Source organism: Panthera onca, chromosome B4 (genome assembly GCF_046562875.1).
Source record: "Panthera onca isolate mPanOnc1 chromosome B4, mPanOnc1 haplotype 2, whole genome shotgun sequence".
NCBI lineage: Eukaryota > Metazoa > Chordata > Mammalia > Carnivora > Felidae > Panthera > Panthera onca.
The window spans coordinates 53,872,942-53,891,699 of NC_138345.1; the positions used below are offsets into that span (position 1 = coordinate 53,872,942).

General features: G+C 35.7%; 1 protein-coding gene across 4 annotated transcripts in view; it reads right to left on the reverse strand.

Moving 5' to 3' along the window:
• Window positions 1–7,555: 7,555 nt before the first annotated feature.
• Window positions 7,556–18,758, reverse strand: part of SLCO1A2 (solute carrier organic anion transporter family member 1A2) — a 125,074-nt gene continuing 113,871 nt past the window's right edge. For all 4 annotated transcript variants that reach the window (XM_078450039.2, XM_078450038.2, XM_078450040.2 and 1 more), the window contains one exon: window positions 7,556–8,464. In XM_078450039.2, the coding sequence (XP_078306165.2) occupies window positions 8,245–8,464 (220 nt within the window). In that variant the 3' untranslated portion in view covers window positions 7,556–8,244. The remainder of the gene's footprint in view (window positions 8,465–18,758) is intronic.

Sequence of the window (18,758 nt, forward strand, 5' to 3'; positions counted from 1 at the left end):
GGACAGTCAATACTGAGGTGAATATCTTCTTTATTTGTAGATGAGTCCATCTTTCTTCTGCCAGGACTGTATTGTGGGGTTTGTTGCAGAAGTAGAGCTGGGTTTGGAGTTTGTTTTTGCTATAGATACCCTCAGTGTACCTAGGGCTTCAGATTCCTCCAGGGAAACCTTGTGTTTAGAGTTCTACTCCCTATATGGATTTGCTTCTCCCTTTTGTTTTGTTAGCCAGAAATAATCTGTGTCTTCTAGCTCTCCCACTGTATTCCACTCTTATTCTTACTAGATGCTTGCTACTATCGTGGGTTTACAGGTATGGAGGAGGGAGACTGAAACAAACTCTGTGAACCTAGGTCTTGGGAGTGAAACTTTTCTTTCTTGCTTCCCTTCCCAATTGTAGTAGTTTTCACCAGTAACCCTGAGCTACAGTTTTTGTTGCCATTCCCCACTGGAAAGAAAGGCTGTTGTTACTTAGTGGAAAGAGGGGGTACTGGTCTGTGTAGAATTTGAGCAGTGCCTGCTGTTTTCTCTCCCCCAGCCAGCATTAATAGTGCTTTTACAAGATTCTCTCTAATGTTCCCTGAGGATGCCTGGTTGGGCTCATGGAGGAATCACCTGCAAGAGGTGTAAAACCCTTCTCTTTGCCACCTTCAGGACCTTCACATGCCAACCCACATATGGTCTTTAGGTACTCATTAAAAATTTCTAGCTGAATCGTTTTACTAACTTATACGGCATTGAGTGGCTTCTGCCCTAAGTGAGTAAATGTTCAAATTCTGTTTCTCCCTGCAGAAGCCTCTCCTTCTTCAGCTTTCTAGTTAGCTGCTTGCACACTAATATCAATTCACTGATGGGTTTGAGAAAAGTTATAATTTGCATTTTCTTAGTGTAAAGTTGTAGGTGCAACAATCCTTCCTGCTCTGTGCATGCCTGAACTGAAACCGGAAATCTCACTCTTATTCCTTTAATGAAAAAGAAAATGTGTTTCAATTAACTATGAATTTGCAAGACCATTTTAGATAACTAGAGAGTAGTTCTCTTCCTTTCCCTCATTTGATTCTAGTCAGTAGATTCTCCAATAACTAGTATCTTATCTATTTGGTAAACAGATCTTAGTACACATATCATTTCTAAAGTAACTCATTCTATAAGCTCAAGTCATCAGGCAAGAAGGCTTTTAATTTTTTTTTATTGAGTTCCATCTATCTTCTCAGTTAATTTTTTCTTTTAAAGATTGGATTTTTTAAATTAGAGTCTATTTTTATTAACTCAAAAAATTATCCCTAGCAACTGTGCATAAATAGTTCTAGTGATGTTCTTCTAGCAATATTTCCCATACTCTTAATATGATCTTTTCATTAATATGAAGTCTCTAAACAAACTGATAAGGAAAAGCACAAATAATGCCATTAAGGATGAAGGTAGAAGAAAAGGTGTAATCTTGCAAATACACCTGATATTTGGAATGCCTGCACAAACATATCCAATGTGGTGAACTTGTTAGAAGTCATTAGGTATATATTACACCAGGTCTATAAGTTATTTTTCTCACATGTTTTAGGAAAATATACAGAATTATGAAAACAATGAGGTTTTCCCATCATGTGAAAGCCAACTAAATATCTTTTCTGTATATTAGCCTATTCTAAGAAACTTAGCACATTAGGTATATATGTACTGTTTGGAAGAATGTATCTCTTTCTCTCTCCCCAGCAACATCCTTTCCTCCCTTTCAAGTAACTTACACTACTGTCATTTACTTATAAAATGATATTGGTGAAAGATGTCTTTTGAATTTACCAAGTTGACATATCATTGGGACCAATCAAATTATAATCTTATTTGGAAATTGACTGCAACAAGAATTATATCCCTCTCAGCGCTACTCTGATTTTCTTTTCTTTTAAGTAACATTTGTTTAAATTTTTATTAAGACCAAATGCAAAAAAGAATATCACGGTTCTAACAAAGTTCTGGGCACTATTGTCCGGTATGAGTTGTATATATACATGTATTAACCAGGCTATAACACAGAAAAAGTAAAAGTAAAGTAAACTTATTGTTTAACAACATAAAAACAATCTACTGAGATAGTTGTTTGTTGGATCCACAAATCTCTTGAGCAATAAATTTAAGAAGTAGATACATGAGTCATAAATTTTAAAATCACTTCCAGGATTTCCTATGCTCACTGTATGGTTCAACAAACTGAAAAACATTTTAAATATTTAGTCAATAAAACTCTTTGTTTCTATTCTAGAGCAGGAGATAATATGAAATCAACTTAAGTTTCAAGACCACAGTATTGTGTAGAAGCATTTATTAATCTAACCCTGGACGTAAGTGAGCTTAGTGTGAAAATATAATTAGCAACATGCATCTACTTTCTAGATATTTATCAATTTTAATAAAATTTATCAATATTTTAATTGTGTTTTTCCCCTTCTTCTCTCTCTCTCCTTTTTTCTTCCCTTTCCTTAGTCTTGTCTTTCTTTTCCCTAAACTGAATAATTCAATCCTGAGCCATTAGATGGAGTCAAAAAAGTAAGCATGTAGGTAGATAGGAAACGTTAGCTATTGAGGGAACTACAGGGAACTGAGTGGCATGTAAAAGCTCAAGGGTTCAAGCAATGCTAGGAGAGTGTCCATAAGAGGGATGGACCAACATGGGTGCCAGAACCCGAGGAAATGAATATTGGTCAGGGTTTTCTAGAGGAACAAAATCAATAATATAGATAGATAGATAGATAGATAGATATAGATATAGATATTAGGCAAGCAATTTTGAGACATAGGGAAGAGTTTATGTTGCACTTTGAGTCCAGAGACAGTCTGCTGGCAGAATTTCCTCTTCTTCAGGAGACGGTAGTCTTTTTTTGATTAAGGCCTTCAACTGTTAGGTTGAGGCTCACCCTCACTATGGAAAGTAATCTACTTTAGTCAAAGTCTACTGGTTTAGATGTTAATCTCATCTAAAAAAAATACCTTCATAGAAACATCTAGAATAATGCTTGGCTTACTATGTGGGTATTATGACCTTGCGAAGTTGACATATAACATTAACCATCACAGGAGTAAAGAGGACAATAACACATGGGCATTCTGGTATGGGTGACAAAATCTAAATAGAGGTAGACATCCCTGTAGGAGGAAGCAGGACAGAGGTATGATGTGAGGTGTTGGAACTTCAGTAGAGTGAGAAAGATTTCCAGGTAGGAGAGCAATTACAGTACATAGTGTTGGACTCTGAGTGAAGAGGGCATCTGCAAGGGAGAGAGAGTGGCACCAGAAGTGGAAGATTGGGTGGCACCCAGGATGGGGGATTGTTTGCCAATGCCACATTGCCTTAATTATTTTAGTTTTATAGGTTTTAGTATCTGGTGGTGGGCTTCTCCAACTTCATTCTTCTTCAAGATTGCATTGACCCTTTATATTTCCATGTAAAAGCCAAATAATCTTGTCAGTGTCTGCATTTCAAAAAGTACTGGGATTTTGTTTAAGATTTCACTGAATCTGTAGATAAATTTTGGAAAGACTGACATCCTTACAGTATTAAATGTTTTAACCAATAAATATGATATAGATATTCATTTCTCTGGATACTCTCTTGTAGCTTTGAGGGTAGAGGTCTTGGATACCTGCCATGAGATTTATCCCTAAGATTTCAATGTGGTGGGTTTTTTTTTTTGATACTATACTACATAGTATGCTTTACTAATATCATTTCCTAATTGCTATTGATACTTGAAAATCTGTGTTTGATTTTGTGTATCCAGATTTGTTAAAATTCACTTATTTGGACAGTTTATGTCTAGTAACTTTTGGATTTTCTGCTTACACAACATGTCACTGATGATTTTATTTTTTCTTTTCCTATCCTTACAAATTTTCATTCATTCTTTTCCCCTCCTGTTTCTCTGGCTGGGACATTGGGCATAATGTTAAATGGAAATGATGACAGCAAGTGTTTTCTTCTCACACTCATCCTCAGCAGGAAAGCTTTTAATATTTCTCATTAAACTGTAATACTTGCAGTAAGTTTTTTTGTTGTTGTCATTTTTTATCATGATTGTGTCCTGAAGCATATTACATGGAATTTGTTGTGGGTTTTTTCTCATCTTAAATATTCACTTTTAACCTTATTTTGTATTCATTTAATTTTTTCTTATATAGGCTCTCCTCTCTATAAGCTTATATTATAAGCTTTCTTATATAGGCTCTCTTCTATATAAACTCTACATTATAACCTTAATATTCCACAAAACTTAGCCCTGACCCTGCCGGTGCAGATTTTCAGCACTACATCAGGTGGCCAGGCTCTGGCTGTCTTCCTGCTCCACCTTCCTCAAATGTTGGTCTCCATTCTTATGCCTGTTGTCTGGTTGCAAGGTGGCTCTTGCTCCTCAAGGCCTAATATCCACAGTTCAGGTAGGAAGGAAGAAAGACCACACAATATATTCTCAGAAAGTTTTGTCTTTTTATTTTGGAAAAAAAATTACCAATTAGCAAGTTTCTGCCAATAACTCATATCTGTAGTTAAAGGAGATATTCTTCATTCCCTTCAATCATTCCTTCAATTAGGACTGGATTTTTTTTTCTTTCTCTATCAATCTGGAGTCATCATTTCCCACCAAGACCTGAATGGCGAGCTTATGCAAAAACTCCGATTACTCAGTGACCCATTACACATTCACAGTGTTGGAAATTACATTGTGCTATTATTTGTTGTTCTATAATTGTTTTCTGTGTATATTTATTCACCTAATAAAATGGCGCCAACTTTCATTCTACTTAAATTCTACAGACTACACTTAGTTCACATCACTGCCAGGACCTCTAGGACCATATATCCTCTAGGACCAACAAATGCAAAAGTAGTTGTTCAATAAACACCCATTGAAGAACCTCAACAACTCTTCAAACTGGAAGACTCAGTTTGTCCCTTTCTGTAAAATGCACCATCTTATTTCTTTTATTATTATTATTGTTTTTGCTGATGTGTTATTATTCTTCATGAAGTACTATTTTTTAACCATGATTTATATGCACAGGGGGAAAATTCAGAGTGCAAAATGAACTAAAATGAAGGACATATATATTATTTTTTCTTCTCCTCCTGATAGTCCAGTGCTGCAGAGGCAACCATTTTAAGCAGTTCTAATAATATGTGTATGCTAATTTTATGTTAATTTATCAAGTTTAAAATATTTGTTAACTTCGTGTTATGAAATATGAAGAATAGTTATTCCCTCTCTTTCCCTTTACATATATATTCCCAACTTTTATATTTTCTTAAGTTCTTATTTTTTGGTTCTTGTAAGCATTGATTATAGTTAGAATTATAAATAACACATTAAATTACTATTTCTATTTCCATTAACTTAGACTCTCCACAATATTAAGAAAGTAAGTGATCCTAGGCTTCCCTCTATCTATCTTCTCCTTTTCTCTTCTCCACTTTTATCTGCTATGACATTATGTCTACCCTATCATGAAGAAGTTTAAGTGTTCAGAGCAAGAACTGACCTCCACAGATCTCCTAGATCACAAAGCACTCCAACTACTTTCTCCAATTTTCTTTCCTCCACCAAGAAATGTCAAGAGAGAACCCTATGCTCTCAGGGTAAAATGTCGTCTGCCAGGAGGAGATAAGAATGAGCCCAAAGCACTGGGTCCAAAACCATGTCTCTTTTTTTCTAGGTAGTCAAATTTGTTGGCATATATTTTTCATACTATTCTCTTATAATTGTTTGTATTTCTGTGGTGTTGGTTGTTATTTCTACTCTCTCATTTGTGATTTTATTTATTTGGGTCCTTTGTCTTTTCTGTTTGATAAATATGGCTGAAAGTTTATCAATTTTATTTTTTTTTCAAAGAGAACCAGTTTCTGATTTCATTGATCTGTTCTATTGTTGGGTTTTTTTGTTGTTTTCTCTTTGCTTGTCTTTTGTTGTTTTTTGTTTTTTATATTGTTTGTTTTAGTTTCTACATCATTAATTTCTGCTCTAATCTTTATTATTTCCTTTCTTCTGCTGGCTTTAGGGTTCATTTGTTGTTCTTTTTCTAGCTCCTTTAGATATAAGGCTCGGTTGTTTATTTGAGATTTTTCTTGCTTCTTGAGATAGGCCTATACTGCTCTTTACTTTTTAGAGTGCTTTTGCCTCATCCCAAAGGTTCTGGAGTGTTATCTTTTCATTTTCATTTGTTTCCATGTATTGTTTTACCTTTATTCTTTGACTTCCTGGTTGACCCACTTGTTGTTTAGTAGCTTGTTGTTTAGCCTCAATGTACTTGTGGTCTTTCCAAGTTTTTTTTTTTTTTTTTTTTTTTTTGTGGTTGACTTCTAGTTTCATAGCTTGTGGTCAGAAAATGTGCATGGTTTGATTTCAATTCTTTACAAAAATTTTTAAGGCCTGTTTTGTGGCCTAATATAAGTTCTATTCTCAGAATGTTCCATGTGCACTTGAAAACAATGTGGATTCTGCTCTTTTAGGAGGAAATGTTCTGAATATATCTTTTAAGTCAATCTGCTCTAGTATGTCATTCAAAGCCATTGTTTCTTTGTTGATTTTCTGTTTAGATGTTCTGTCCATTGATGTCAGTGGAACGTTATAAAATTCCCTTCTATAGTTACATAGATAATTGGATAGAATATACATGGCTACAGATTTTTCTCATTCAGCCTGTTGAATATATCATGCCATTCCCTTCTGGCTTACCAAGTTTCTGTTGAGAAATATCCAGCTATCCTATGAGTCTTCCCTTGTAAGTTAAAGACTTCTTTTTTCTTGCTTCTTTTAAGAGTGTTTCTTTATCACTATATTTTGCAAATTTAATTATAATATGTCTTATTGTTGGCCTGCTTTTGTTGATTTTTGTGGGACTTCTCTGTGCCTCCTGGATCTGGATATCTGTTTTCTTCCCAAGATTAGGAAAGTTTTAAGCTATTACTTCTTCAAATAAAATTTCTGCCCCCCTTTACTCTTTCCTCTTCTTCTGAAACTTCTATAATACGAATGGTAATAAATTTGATGGAGCCACTGAGTTCTTTAAGTCTATTCTTGGGTTGTATAATTCTTTCTTTTGTTCACTTTCATTATTTTCCATTATTTTGTCTTCTAGGCCACTAATTCATCCCTCTGCTTCTTCCAGCCTGCTGTTTATTACATCAAGCCTGCTTCCAATATCATTTATTGATTCTTCATCTCTGATTGATACTTTTTTTTAACTCTTTCATCTCTTTTGTAAGGCTCTCACTGATGTCTTCTTTTCTCAAGCCCAGGGGCTATCCTTATGATCATTGCTTTAAGTTCTCCATTAGGAAGGTTATTTATGTTTGTTTTGCTTAGCTCTCTGGCTGTGGCCTTAGCTTGTTTTTTTTATTTGTGATAAATCCCTCTGTCTTCTGGGAAAATGTTCCTCTGACAATATCTGACACTATAACTTTTAAGGATTATTTTTTTCTAATATTATAGTTTCATCCTTTGACACAGATACTTGTTTTTCAGAGAGAATTTAGTCACCAGGTTTGAACTGCTAAAAAAAAATTCCAACAATCTTTGTTACATGATTTTTAATAAAATGACTCAGTTTTTCAGTATTCTGAACAAAATGAGCAAATATATTACTTGAGTAATAAAGCAGAAAACAAATTGATAGTAGGTGATGGCATAGTAATGAGTAATCTATTTTTAAAACAATCATGTCTGGAATGAATAGGAAAAGTTAAAGAACAGTTAAAGAAAAGAAAAATTCTTTAAGGAAAAGTTAAATAATTAGAAGACATCAGCTTCTTTCACATAAAAATGATGAACTTGAATAAAGTATTTAAATAGTCATGAAAGCAGGATAAGAATTTCAGTCTCTAACCCCAATAACAAAGCAGAAATTCAATGAAATTAAACAGATTTTCCTAATAGGAAATTTTTAAGATCAATTGGAAAAGGAGATGTGGGATATATACCCTTATTTCACATGAGTTAAAAGAGAAATTGCTATTTTAACATAAAAAATAAAACTGGGTCTAATATCCTGTTTTGAAGGTTGTTATAAATGTCCTCTGAGGAAAATTTCAAGTGCCGTGGATGCCTCAGAAATACCATCAGTGAACATTTTTTTATCTTGGGTAAAAAAAAAATTGAGGTTCATAAAGATAAGAAAAAGTTACGCACTTACCCCTATTGATTTTAAAAGCAGTTCGGTTATAAGTGTAGTCCACAACTCTGGGAAGCATGATATAATAGGGCATTACAATTTAGTTTTCAACTCATTATCATTCAAAACTTTGGAATTTTGGTCCATATCTTTACACTCATTTTCCTTCTTTGTAGTTTTTGCCTCTGTAAGTATAGTTCCTGAAGAGGCATTTTCACCAGGTAGATGACGATTCTTCAAAATATTTAGGATTAAAAAGGCTGGGATATAGCTTAATCCTCTTAGAGCTGCTGGCAAACCAAGGTAGATGTATCTATAAAAAAATGTTTTTAAATATTAAGCTTACATAGTGTGGTGAGTACAAGCTAGTTTTGAGTATCTTTAATTATTAATATTTCATTCCCATGAGGACAATCGCAGCTGTTTTGCATGTCAATCTTATATAAGCAACTTTGCTGAACTCACTTATGAATTGTTTGTTAAATTTTTTTTTGCAAATTTTCATCTAGAAAATTCACACTTATTTTCTTTTCTTATCTTTGGGTTTTTTTTAATCTTTTTACAACAAATTGAACCTCTGGTTTGAATGCAATACTGATAATGGCAGCAGTTGTATTCTAGTATTTAATAAGAATGCTTCCAAAGAATAACCATCAATTGTATTATATTACATATTCTGTGGGGGTCTTTTTCATGGCTTTTTAAAAAAGGTTTATTTATTTTAAGAGAGGGAGAGAGGTAGAGAGAGAATCGCAAGCAGGCTCCATGCTCAGTATGAAGCCTGACACGGTGTTCAATCTCACAACTATGAAATCATGACCCGAGCCAAAATCAAGAGTTGACACTTAATCAGCTGAGGCACCCAGGCGCCCCTGGATGATTTTACTCAGATTAAGAAAGTTCCTCTTCTATTCTGAATTTGCTCAGAGTTTCAATTATGAATGCATAAAGTATCACCAGATTATTTTTGTTCCTATAGTTAGCAGAACATCAAAGATTTTGCCCCCTTAATTGTGTTAATAGAGTATATTAGGTTAATAGATTTTTCTAATGTTGAACCATCCTTGCATGACTAAACTCTATCAGTGAGGCTTTATACATTATTACATTTGATTTATTATTTTTTAGAATTTTTGCATGTGTATTTATAAGTTAAGCCAGCCTATACTTTTTTCCTTATGCTGAACTTGTCCAATCTGAATATCAAGACTGGACACTTGTATTGTTTAACTTTTTTTCTGTTATCAACAATACTGCAGTAAACCTCCTTTTACATGTCTCCCTGTGTATGTTAGCAAGATTTTCTCAGGATCTTAGAGTACCCAACTCAGCAATTGTCCAGACGTTTTCTTCAATAGTTTTTATTTACTACCAACATTCCTTATAGTCTATAGTGTCTTCTGTCATAAAGAAAATTTTTAGATTTATATTTAGTGATATTGGCTCATTTCTTGCTCTATGGTTTGTGTGTGTGTTTTTTTCAACTCAAACCCAAAGCAATAAGGATCAGAGATATGTGGCTGTGTTGTTGCTGTAAACAACCAATCTACTATTGGTTTAATTGTTATTTCTTTGTAAGTCACCTATTTATTTCTCTGGTAATTTTTATATCCATTTTTCTTTATCTTGAATGTTTATAATTTTACTCTGATATGCTCATTTATATATTTTTTGACTATGCCTTTAAAATGTATGCTGAAAACTATAGAAAGCTTATGAAGGAAATTGAAGAAGATATAAAGAAATGGAAAGATATTCCCTGCTCATGGATTGGAAGAATAAATATTGTCAAAATGTTAATAATACCCAAAGCTATCTACATATTCAATGCAATCCCAATCAAAATTGCACCAGCATTCTTCTCGAAACTAGAACAAGCAATCCTAAAATTCATATGGAACCACAAAAGGCCCCGAATAGCCAAAGTAATTTTGAAGAAGAAGACCAAAGCAGGAGGCATCACAATCCCAGACTTTAGCCTCTACTACAAAGCTGTCATCATCAAGACAGCATGGTATTGGCACAAAAACAGACACATAGACCAATGGAATAGAATAGAAACCCCAGAACTAGACCCACAAACGTATGGCCAACTAATCTTTGACAAAGCAGGAAAGAATATGCAATGGAAAAAAGACAGTCTCTTTAACAAATGGTGCTGGGAGAACTGGACAGCAACATGCAGAAGGTTGAAACTAGCCCACTTTCTCACACCATTCACAAAAATAAACTCAAAATGGATAAAGGACCTGAATGTGAGACAGGAAACCATCAAAACCTTAGAGGAGAAAGCAGGAAAAGACCTCTCTGACCTCAGCCGTAGCAATCTCTTACTCGGCACATCCCCAAAGGCAAGGGAATTAAAAGCAAAAGTGAATTACTGGGACCTTATGAAGATAAAAAGCTTCTGCACAGCAAAGGAAACAACCAACAAAACTAAAAGGCAACCAACGGAATGGGAAAAGATATTTGCAAATAACATATCGGACAAAGGGCTAGTATCCAAAATCTATAAAGAGCTCATCAAACTCCACACCCGAAAAACAAATGAAAAACAGTGAAGAAATGGGCAGAAAACATGAATAGACACTTCTCTAAAGAAGACATCCGGATGGCCAACAGGCACATGAAAAGATGTTCAACGTCGCTCCTTATCAGGGAAATACAAATCAAAACCACACTCAGATATCACCTCACACCAGTCAGAGTGGCCAAAATGAACAAATCAGGAGACTATAGATGCTGGAGAGGATGTGGAGAAACAGGAACCCTCTTGCACTGTTGGTGGGAATGCAAATTGGTGCAGCCGCTCTGGAAAGCAGTGTGGAGGTTCCTCGGAAAATTAAAAATAGACCTACCCTATGACCTAGCAATAGCACTGCTAGGAATTTATCCAAGGGATACAGGAGTACTGATGCAGAGGGGCACTTGTACCTCAATGTTTATAGCAGCACTCTCAACAATAGCCAAATTATGGAAAGAGCCTAAATGTCCATCAACTGATGAATGGATAAAGAAATTGTGGTTTATATACACAATGGAATACTACGTGGCAATGAGAAAGAATGAAATATGGCCTTTTGTTGCAACGTGGATGGAACTAGAGAGTGTGATGCTAAGTGAAATAAGCCATACAGAGAAAGACAGATACCATATGGTTTCACTCTTATGTGGATCCTGAGAAACTTAACAGAAACCCATGGGGGAGGGGAAGGAAAAAAAAAAAAAAAAAAAAGAGGTTAGAGTGGGAGATAGCCAAAGCATAAGAGACTGTTAAAAACTGAGAACAAACTGAGGGTTGATGGGGGGTGGGAGGGAGGGCAGGGTGGGTGATGGGTATTGAGGAGGGCACCTTTTGGGATGAGCACTGGGTGTTGTATGGAAACCAATTTGACAATAAATTTCATATATTAAAAAAATAAATAAATAAATATTAAAAAAAAGTATTTTGAAGTGAAAATTCATGCCTCAAATTGTAGAACATTCTAAGCCATTAATTTTTTTAAATTTATATCTGCCATTTCCTCTATTCTTTTTCTAGAAATTTTTTTTGAGGTGTATGTTTTAATTGTTAACTGGTCTTTAATATTACATAGGTGTTTATTTTTGTTGAATCAGTTCACATTGTTGATCTACATTCTAGATAAATTCTTCCGTACTCTCTTCCAGTTCACCAATTCTCAACTGTATTGCCTTCAAATTTATTATATACTTAGGATTCCTTTTATTATCTCAATAACATGCATTTAATCTATAATGTTTCTGAGTTCTTAATATTCTTATTTCTGCTTGATTTTTCCTATCATTTCTTGTTAACTTTTAATGGATATTATGCCATTTATTAATTTTAATCCTATTGAGCTGGTTAAGCATACTTATTTTAAAGTCTTTGTCAAACTCCTACATTATATGAAATTTAATCAGGAACGAAGTCATGTTTCATTGGGAATTTATATGCTTATCTTTTTTACCATTAGATTTGTTCATGTTTTTTTTTCAGAATTTTTAATTTTTTTTAAATTTACATCCAAGTTATTTAGCATATAGTGCAACAATGATTTCAGGAGTAGATTCCTTAATGCCTCTTACCCATTTATCCCATCCCCCCTCTCACAACCCCTCCAGTAACCCTCTGTTTGTTCTCCATATTTAAAAGTCCCTTCTGTTTTGTCCCCCTCCCTGTTTTTATATTATATGTTTCCCTTCCCTTATGTTAATCTGTTTCGTCTCATAAAGTCTTCATATGAGTGAAGTCATCTGATATTTGTCTTTCTCTGACTGATCAATTTCACTTTGCATAAGTGTTGCAAATGGCAACAGTAGTTGCAAATGATAAGATTTCATTCTTTTTGATTGCCTAGTAATACTCCATTGTATATATCTACCACCACTTCTTTATCCATTCATCCATCGATGGGCATTTGGGCTCTTTCCATACTTTGGCTATTGTTGGTAGTGCTGCTATAAATATTGGGGTGCATATGTCCCTTTGAAACAGCACACCTGTATCCTTTGGATAAATACCTAGTAGTGCAATTGCTGGGTCGTAGGGTAGTCCTATTTTTAATTTTTTGAGGAACCTCCATGCTGTTTTCCAGGGTGGCTGCCCCAGCTTGCATTCCCACCAACAATGCAAAAGAGATCCTCTTTTCCGCATCCTTGACAGCATCTATTGTTGCCTGAGTTGTTCTTGTTAGCCATTCTGACAGGTGTCAGGTGGTATCTCATTGTGGTTTTGATTTGTATTTACCTGATGATGAATGATGTTGGGCATTTTTTCATATGTTTGTTGGCCAACTGGATGTCTTCTTTGGAGAAGTGTCTATTCATGTCTTTTGTCCATTTCTTTACTGGATTATTTGTTTTGTGGGTGTTGAGTTTGATAAGTTCTTTATAGATTTTGGATACTAACCCTTTATCTGATATGTCATTTGCAAATATCTTCTCCCATTCTGTCGGTTGCCTTTTAGTTTTGCTGATTGTTTCTTTCACTGTGCAGAAGCTTTTTATTTTGATGAGGTCCCAATAGTTCATTTTTGCTTTTGTTTCCCTTGCCTCCGGAGACGTATTGAATAAGAAGTTGCTGTGGCCAAGATCAAAGAGGTTTTTGCCTGCTTTCTCCTCAAGGATTGAGGCTTCCTGTCTTATATTGAAGTCTTTCTTCCATTTTGAGTTTATTTTTGTGTATGGTGTAAGAATGGTCTGGGTTCATTCTTCTGCATGTATCTGTTCAGTTTTCCTAGTACCACTTGCTGAAGAGACTGTCTTTATTCCATTGGATATTCTTTCCTGCTTTGTCAAAGATCAGTTGGCCATACATTTGTGGGTCCATTTCTGGGTTCTCTATTCCATTCCATTGACCTGAGTGTCTGCTCTTATGCCAGTACTATACTGTCTTGATGATTACAGCTTTGTAGTATAGCTTAAAGTCTGAGATTGTGATGTCTCCTGCTTTGGTTTTCTTTTTCAAGATTGCTTTGGCTATTCGGGGTCTTTTCTGGTTCCATAAAATTTTAGGATTATTTCTTCTAGCTCTGTGAAGAATGCTGGTGTTACTTTGGTAGGGATTGCCTTGAATATGTAGATTGCTTTGGGTAGTATCAACATTTTAACAATATTTGTTCTTCCTATCCAGGAGCATGGAATTTTTTCAATTTTTTTTGTATCTTCTTCAATTTATTTCCTAAGCTTTCTATAGCTTTCAGTGTATAGATTTTTCACCTCTTTGGTTAAATTTTTTCCTAGGTATTTTATGGGTTCTGGTGCAAATGTAAATAGGATTGATTCCTTGATTTCTCTTTCTGTTGTTTCATTGTTGGTGAATAGGAATGCAACCGATTTCTGTGCATTGATTTTATATCCTACAACTGCTGAATTCATGAAACAGTTGTAGCAGTTTTTTGGTGGAATCTTTTGGGTTTTCCATATAGATTGTCATGTCATCTGTGAAAAGTTTGACCTCTTCCTGGACAATTTGGATGCATTTTATTTCTTTGTATTGTCTGATTGCAGAGGTTAAGACTTCCAATACTATGTTGAATAATAGTGGTGAGAGTGGACATCCCTGTCTCGTTATGGAAAGCGCTCAGTTTTTCCTCATTGAGGATGATATTAGCATTGGGTCGTTCATATATTATATGGCATTTTATGATCTCGAGGTATGATCCTTCTATCCCTACTTTCTTGAGGGTTTTTATTAAGAAAGGATGCTGTTTTTGTCAAATGCTTTCTCTGCATCTATTGAGAGGATCTTATGGTTCTTGTCCTTTCTTTTATTGATGTGATGAATCACGTTAATTGTTTTGTGGATACTGAACCAGCCCTCTATCCCAGGTATAAATCCCACTTGGTCATGGTGAATAATTTTTTTTAATGTATTGTTGGATCTGGTTGGCTAATATTTTGTTAAGGATTTTTGCATCCATGTTCATCAGGGAAATTGGTCTATAGTTCTCCTTTTTAGTGGGGTCTCTGTCTGGTTTTGGATTCAAGGTAATGCTGGTTTCATAGAAAGAGTTTGGAAGTTTTCCTTCCATTTCTATTTTTTGGAACAGCTTCAAAGGAATAGGCATTAATTCTTCCTTAAATGTTTGGTTGATTTCCCCTGGAAAACAATCTGGCCCTGGACTCTTGTTTTTTTGGGAGATTTTTGATTACTAATTCAATTTCTTTACTGGTTATGGGTTTGCTCAAATTTTCTATTTCTTCCTGTTTCAGTTTTGGTAGTGTATATGTTTCTAGGAATTTGTCCAATTCTTCCAGATTTCCCTTTTGATTGGCATATAATTGCTCATAATATCCTCATTATTGTTTCTATTTCAGCTGTGTTGGTTGTGATCTCTCTTTTTTCATTCTTGATTTTATTTATTTGGGTCCTTTCCTTTTTCTTTTTGATCAAACTGACTAGTGGTTTATCAATTTTGTTAATTCTTTCAAAGAATCAGCTTCTGGTTTCATTGATCTGTTCTGCTGTTTTTTGTTTTTGTTTTTGTTTTGATAGCATTAATTTCTGCTCTAATCTTTATTATTTCCTGTCTTCTGCTGTTTTGGGGTTTTATTTGCTGTTCTTTCTCCATCTCTTTAAGGAGTAATGTTAGGCTGTGTATCTGAGACCTTTCTTCCTTTTTAGGAAGGCCTGGATTGCTGTATACTTTCCTCTTATGACTGCCTTTGCTGTGTCCCAGAGGTTTGGGGTTGTGGTGTTATCATTTTCATTGGTTTCCATATAATTTTTAATTTCCTCTTTAACTTCTTGGTTGGCCCATTCATTTTTAGTAGGATGTTCTTCAGTCTCCAAGTATTTGTTACCTTTCCAAATTTTTTCTTGTGGTCGATTTTGAGTTTCATGGTATTGTCGTCTGAAAACATGCACGGTATGATCTCGATATTTTTGTAGTTGCTGAGGGCTGATTTGTATCCCAATATGTGGCCTATTCTGGGGAACGTTCCATGTTCACTGGAGAAGAATGTATATTCTGCTGCTTTAGGATGAAATGTTCTGAATATATCTGTTAAGTCCATCTGGTCCATGTGTAATTCAAAGCATTGTTTCCTTGTTGATTTTTTGATTAGATGATGTGTCCATTGCTGTGAGTGAGGTGTTGAAGTCTCCTACTATTATGGTATTACTACCAATGAGTTTCTTTATGTTTGTGATTAATTTATATATTTGGGTGCTTCTTCATTTGGCACATAAATGTTTACAGCTGTTAGGTCTTCTTGGTTGATAGACCCCTTAATTATGATATAATGCCCTTCCTCATCTCTTGATACAGTCTCTATTTTAAAGTCTAGATTGTCTGATATCAGTATGGCTACTCTGGCTTTTTTTGTTGACCATTAGTATGATATATTGTTCTCTGTCCCCTTCCTTTCAATCTGAAGGTGTTTTTAGGTCTAAAGTGGGTCTCTTGTAAATAGCATATAGATGGATCCTGTTTTCTTATCCATTCTGTTACCCTGTGTCTTTTGATTGGAGCATTTAGTCCATTGATGTTTAGAGTGAGTACTGAAAGATATGAATTTATTGCCATTATGCTGTTTGTAGAGTTGGAGTTTCTGGTGGTGTTCTCTGGTCCTTTCTAATATTTGTTGGTTTTGGTATGTATGTATGTATGTATGTATGTATGTATTTTTCATCTTTTCTCCCCTCAGAGAGTCCCCCTTAATATTTCTTGCAGGACTGGTTTAGTGGTCACAAACTCCTTTAATTTTTGTTTGTCTGGGAAACTTTTTATCTCTGCCTCTATTTTGTTTTTTGTTTTTTTTTAATTTTTTTTAAACGTTTATTCATTTTTGAGACAGAGAGAGACAGAGCATGAACGGGGGAGGGTCAGAGAGAGGGAGACACAGAATCTGAAACAGGCTCCAGGCTCTGAGCTGTCAGCACAGAGCCCGACGCGGGGCTCGAACTCACAGACTGTGAGATCATGACCTGAGCCGAAGTCGGCCGCTTAACCAACTGAGCCACCCAGGTGCTCCTCTCTGCCTCTATTTTGAATGACAGCCTAGCTGGATAAAGAATTCATGCCTGCATATTTTTCTGATTCAGTACATTGAATATATCCTGCCACTCCTTTCTGGCCTGCCAAGTTTCTGTGCATAGGTCTGCTGCACACCTGATCCGTCTTCCCTTGTAGGTTAGGGACTTTTTTTCCCTTGCTGCTTTCATGATTCTCTCCTTGCCTGTGTATTTTGTGAATTTGACTATGATATGCCTTGTTGATGGTTAGTTTTTGTTGAATCTAATGGGAGTCCTCTGTGCTTCCTGGATTTTGATGTCTCTGTCTTTCCCCAGGGTAGGAAAGTTTTCCACTATGATTTGCTCACATAACCTTTCTACCTCTTTTTCTCTCTCTTCATCTCTGGGACCACTATGATTCTGATGTTCTTCCTTCTAATGAGTCACTGATTTCTCTAATTCTTAAATCGTGCTCTTTTGTCTTAATCTCCCTCTTTTTTTTTCTGCTTCATTATTCTCCATAAGTTTGTCCTGTATCGCTGATTCTCTGTTCTCCCTCATCCATCCTTGCCACCACAGCATCCATTTGAGATTGCAGCTCAGTTATAGTATTTTTTATTTCATCCTGACTAGCTTACTTCTTTTATCTCTGCAGAAAGGGATTCTAATCTATTTTCCACTCCAGCTAGTCTTCTTATTATTGTGATTCTAAATTCTGGTTCAGACATCTTGCTTGTATCTGTGCCGGTTAATTCCCTGGCTGTCATTTCTTCCTGCTCTTTCTTTTGGGGTGAATTCCTTCATTTAGTCATTTTGAAGGGAGAAAAGGAATTAATGAGGTAGAAAAAATTAAAATTAAAAAAGTATTAAAATTAAGACATTAAAAACAAACAACACACACACACACACACACACACACACACACACACACACACATACAAATCGAATAAATGATGCTAGATCCTAAGTGTGTTTTGGTCTTGGTGTTGAAAGTAGCTTGATAAATTAGAGAAAAAAGGGGAGAAAAAAAGAAATCATTTGAAAATTTGAAAAAATGAATACGCTGAAATAGACTAAAATGAAATGATCGAAGTAAAATAGAATTTGAAAAAAAATTAAACAAAGTAAAAAATATAGTAGAAAAAACTTAAAGAAAAATATTTTTAATAAAAATTGAAAATAAAAATGATTTTTTTCTCTTTCTGTATTCAAGAAAAAAGAAACAAAAAAGAGAAAAAAGAAAGAAAATTGAATAGTTTGACTGTCTAACAGACTGAAATACGACTGAAATTACTTCATTTTCCCCTAGAAGTCAAACTATGAAGCATTTTATAGTCCATAAACTAAGTAGGCGGTGAGGCTTGTGTTCTTAAAGACAGAGGTTGGCCCAGTTGGGCAGGGCTTAGTGTACTGGCTCCATTCTCCACTAGATGGCGCTGTTAGCCTACTGGGGTCGATTGTTGTGGTGCTTGCAGGTGCGTATGCACATACGTGGAAGCGGTGAAAATGGTGTCACCCAGCTACCCAGTCTCTAGTATTGGAACTCTGTTTTCTGCAACCAGCAATCATGCATCCGTCCTCTGTCTTCAGCTTTTGTCCATTTCTTGCTTTTTCACTGTCTTTGACCAAGCCCCAGGCAGTACCTCTCTCCTGAGTTTTATCTCAGATGCGACTGTTTTCCCAGGCCCCTTACTTCTGTGCAGCTTTGACCCATTCAGCCCCTCTGCGGGAGGGTCTCACCGAGCAATGGCCAAATGTTGGCTGCACCCAGGAATGCTTGCTGGACCCTGCTGCTGCTGGTGCCCTGAGACTGTGGCCAGATGCCAGCCCACCCCAGAAAAAGTTCACAAGACAGTGTAGCAGCAGCATTTTAGGGATTATGGAAAATCACAACACACATCTGGCACCAGGCTTCACCCTTAATGACCTTGTTCCAACACCAGTGAATGTGACCGCCTTCTGGGGCCTGCTGGGCCCAGGTGATCTCACAGCCTCTACCAGGGAGTGGCAGGATATCTTCCAGCAGTGGAACTGCTTCTCCCCGTGTGGCCTGAGAACCTCCTGGACCCCACTCTGCTCCTTGGGATTTGCTCTTTCCACCAGAGCACCGTCAGGTATCAAGCTGCAGAGTTTAGACTCTGTGCTC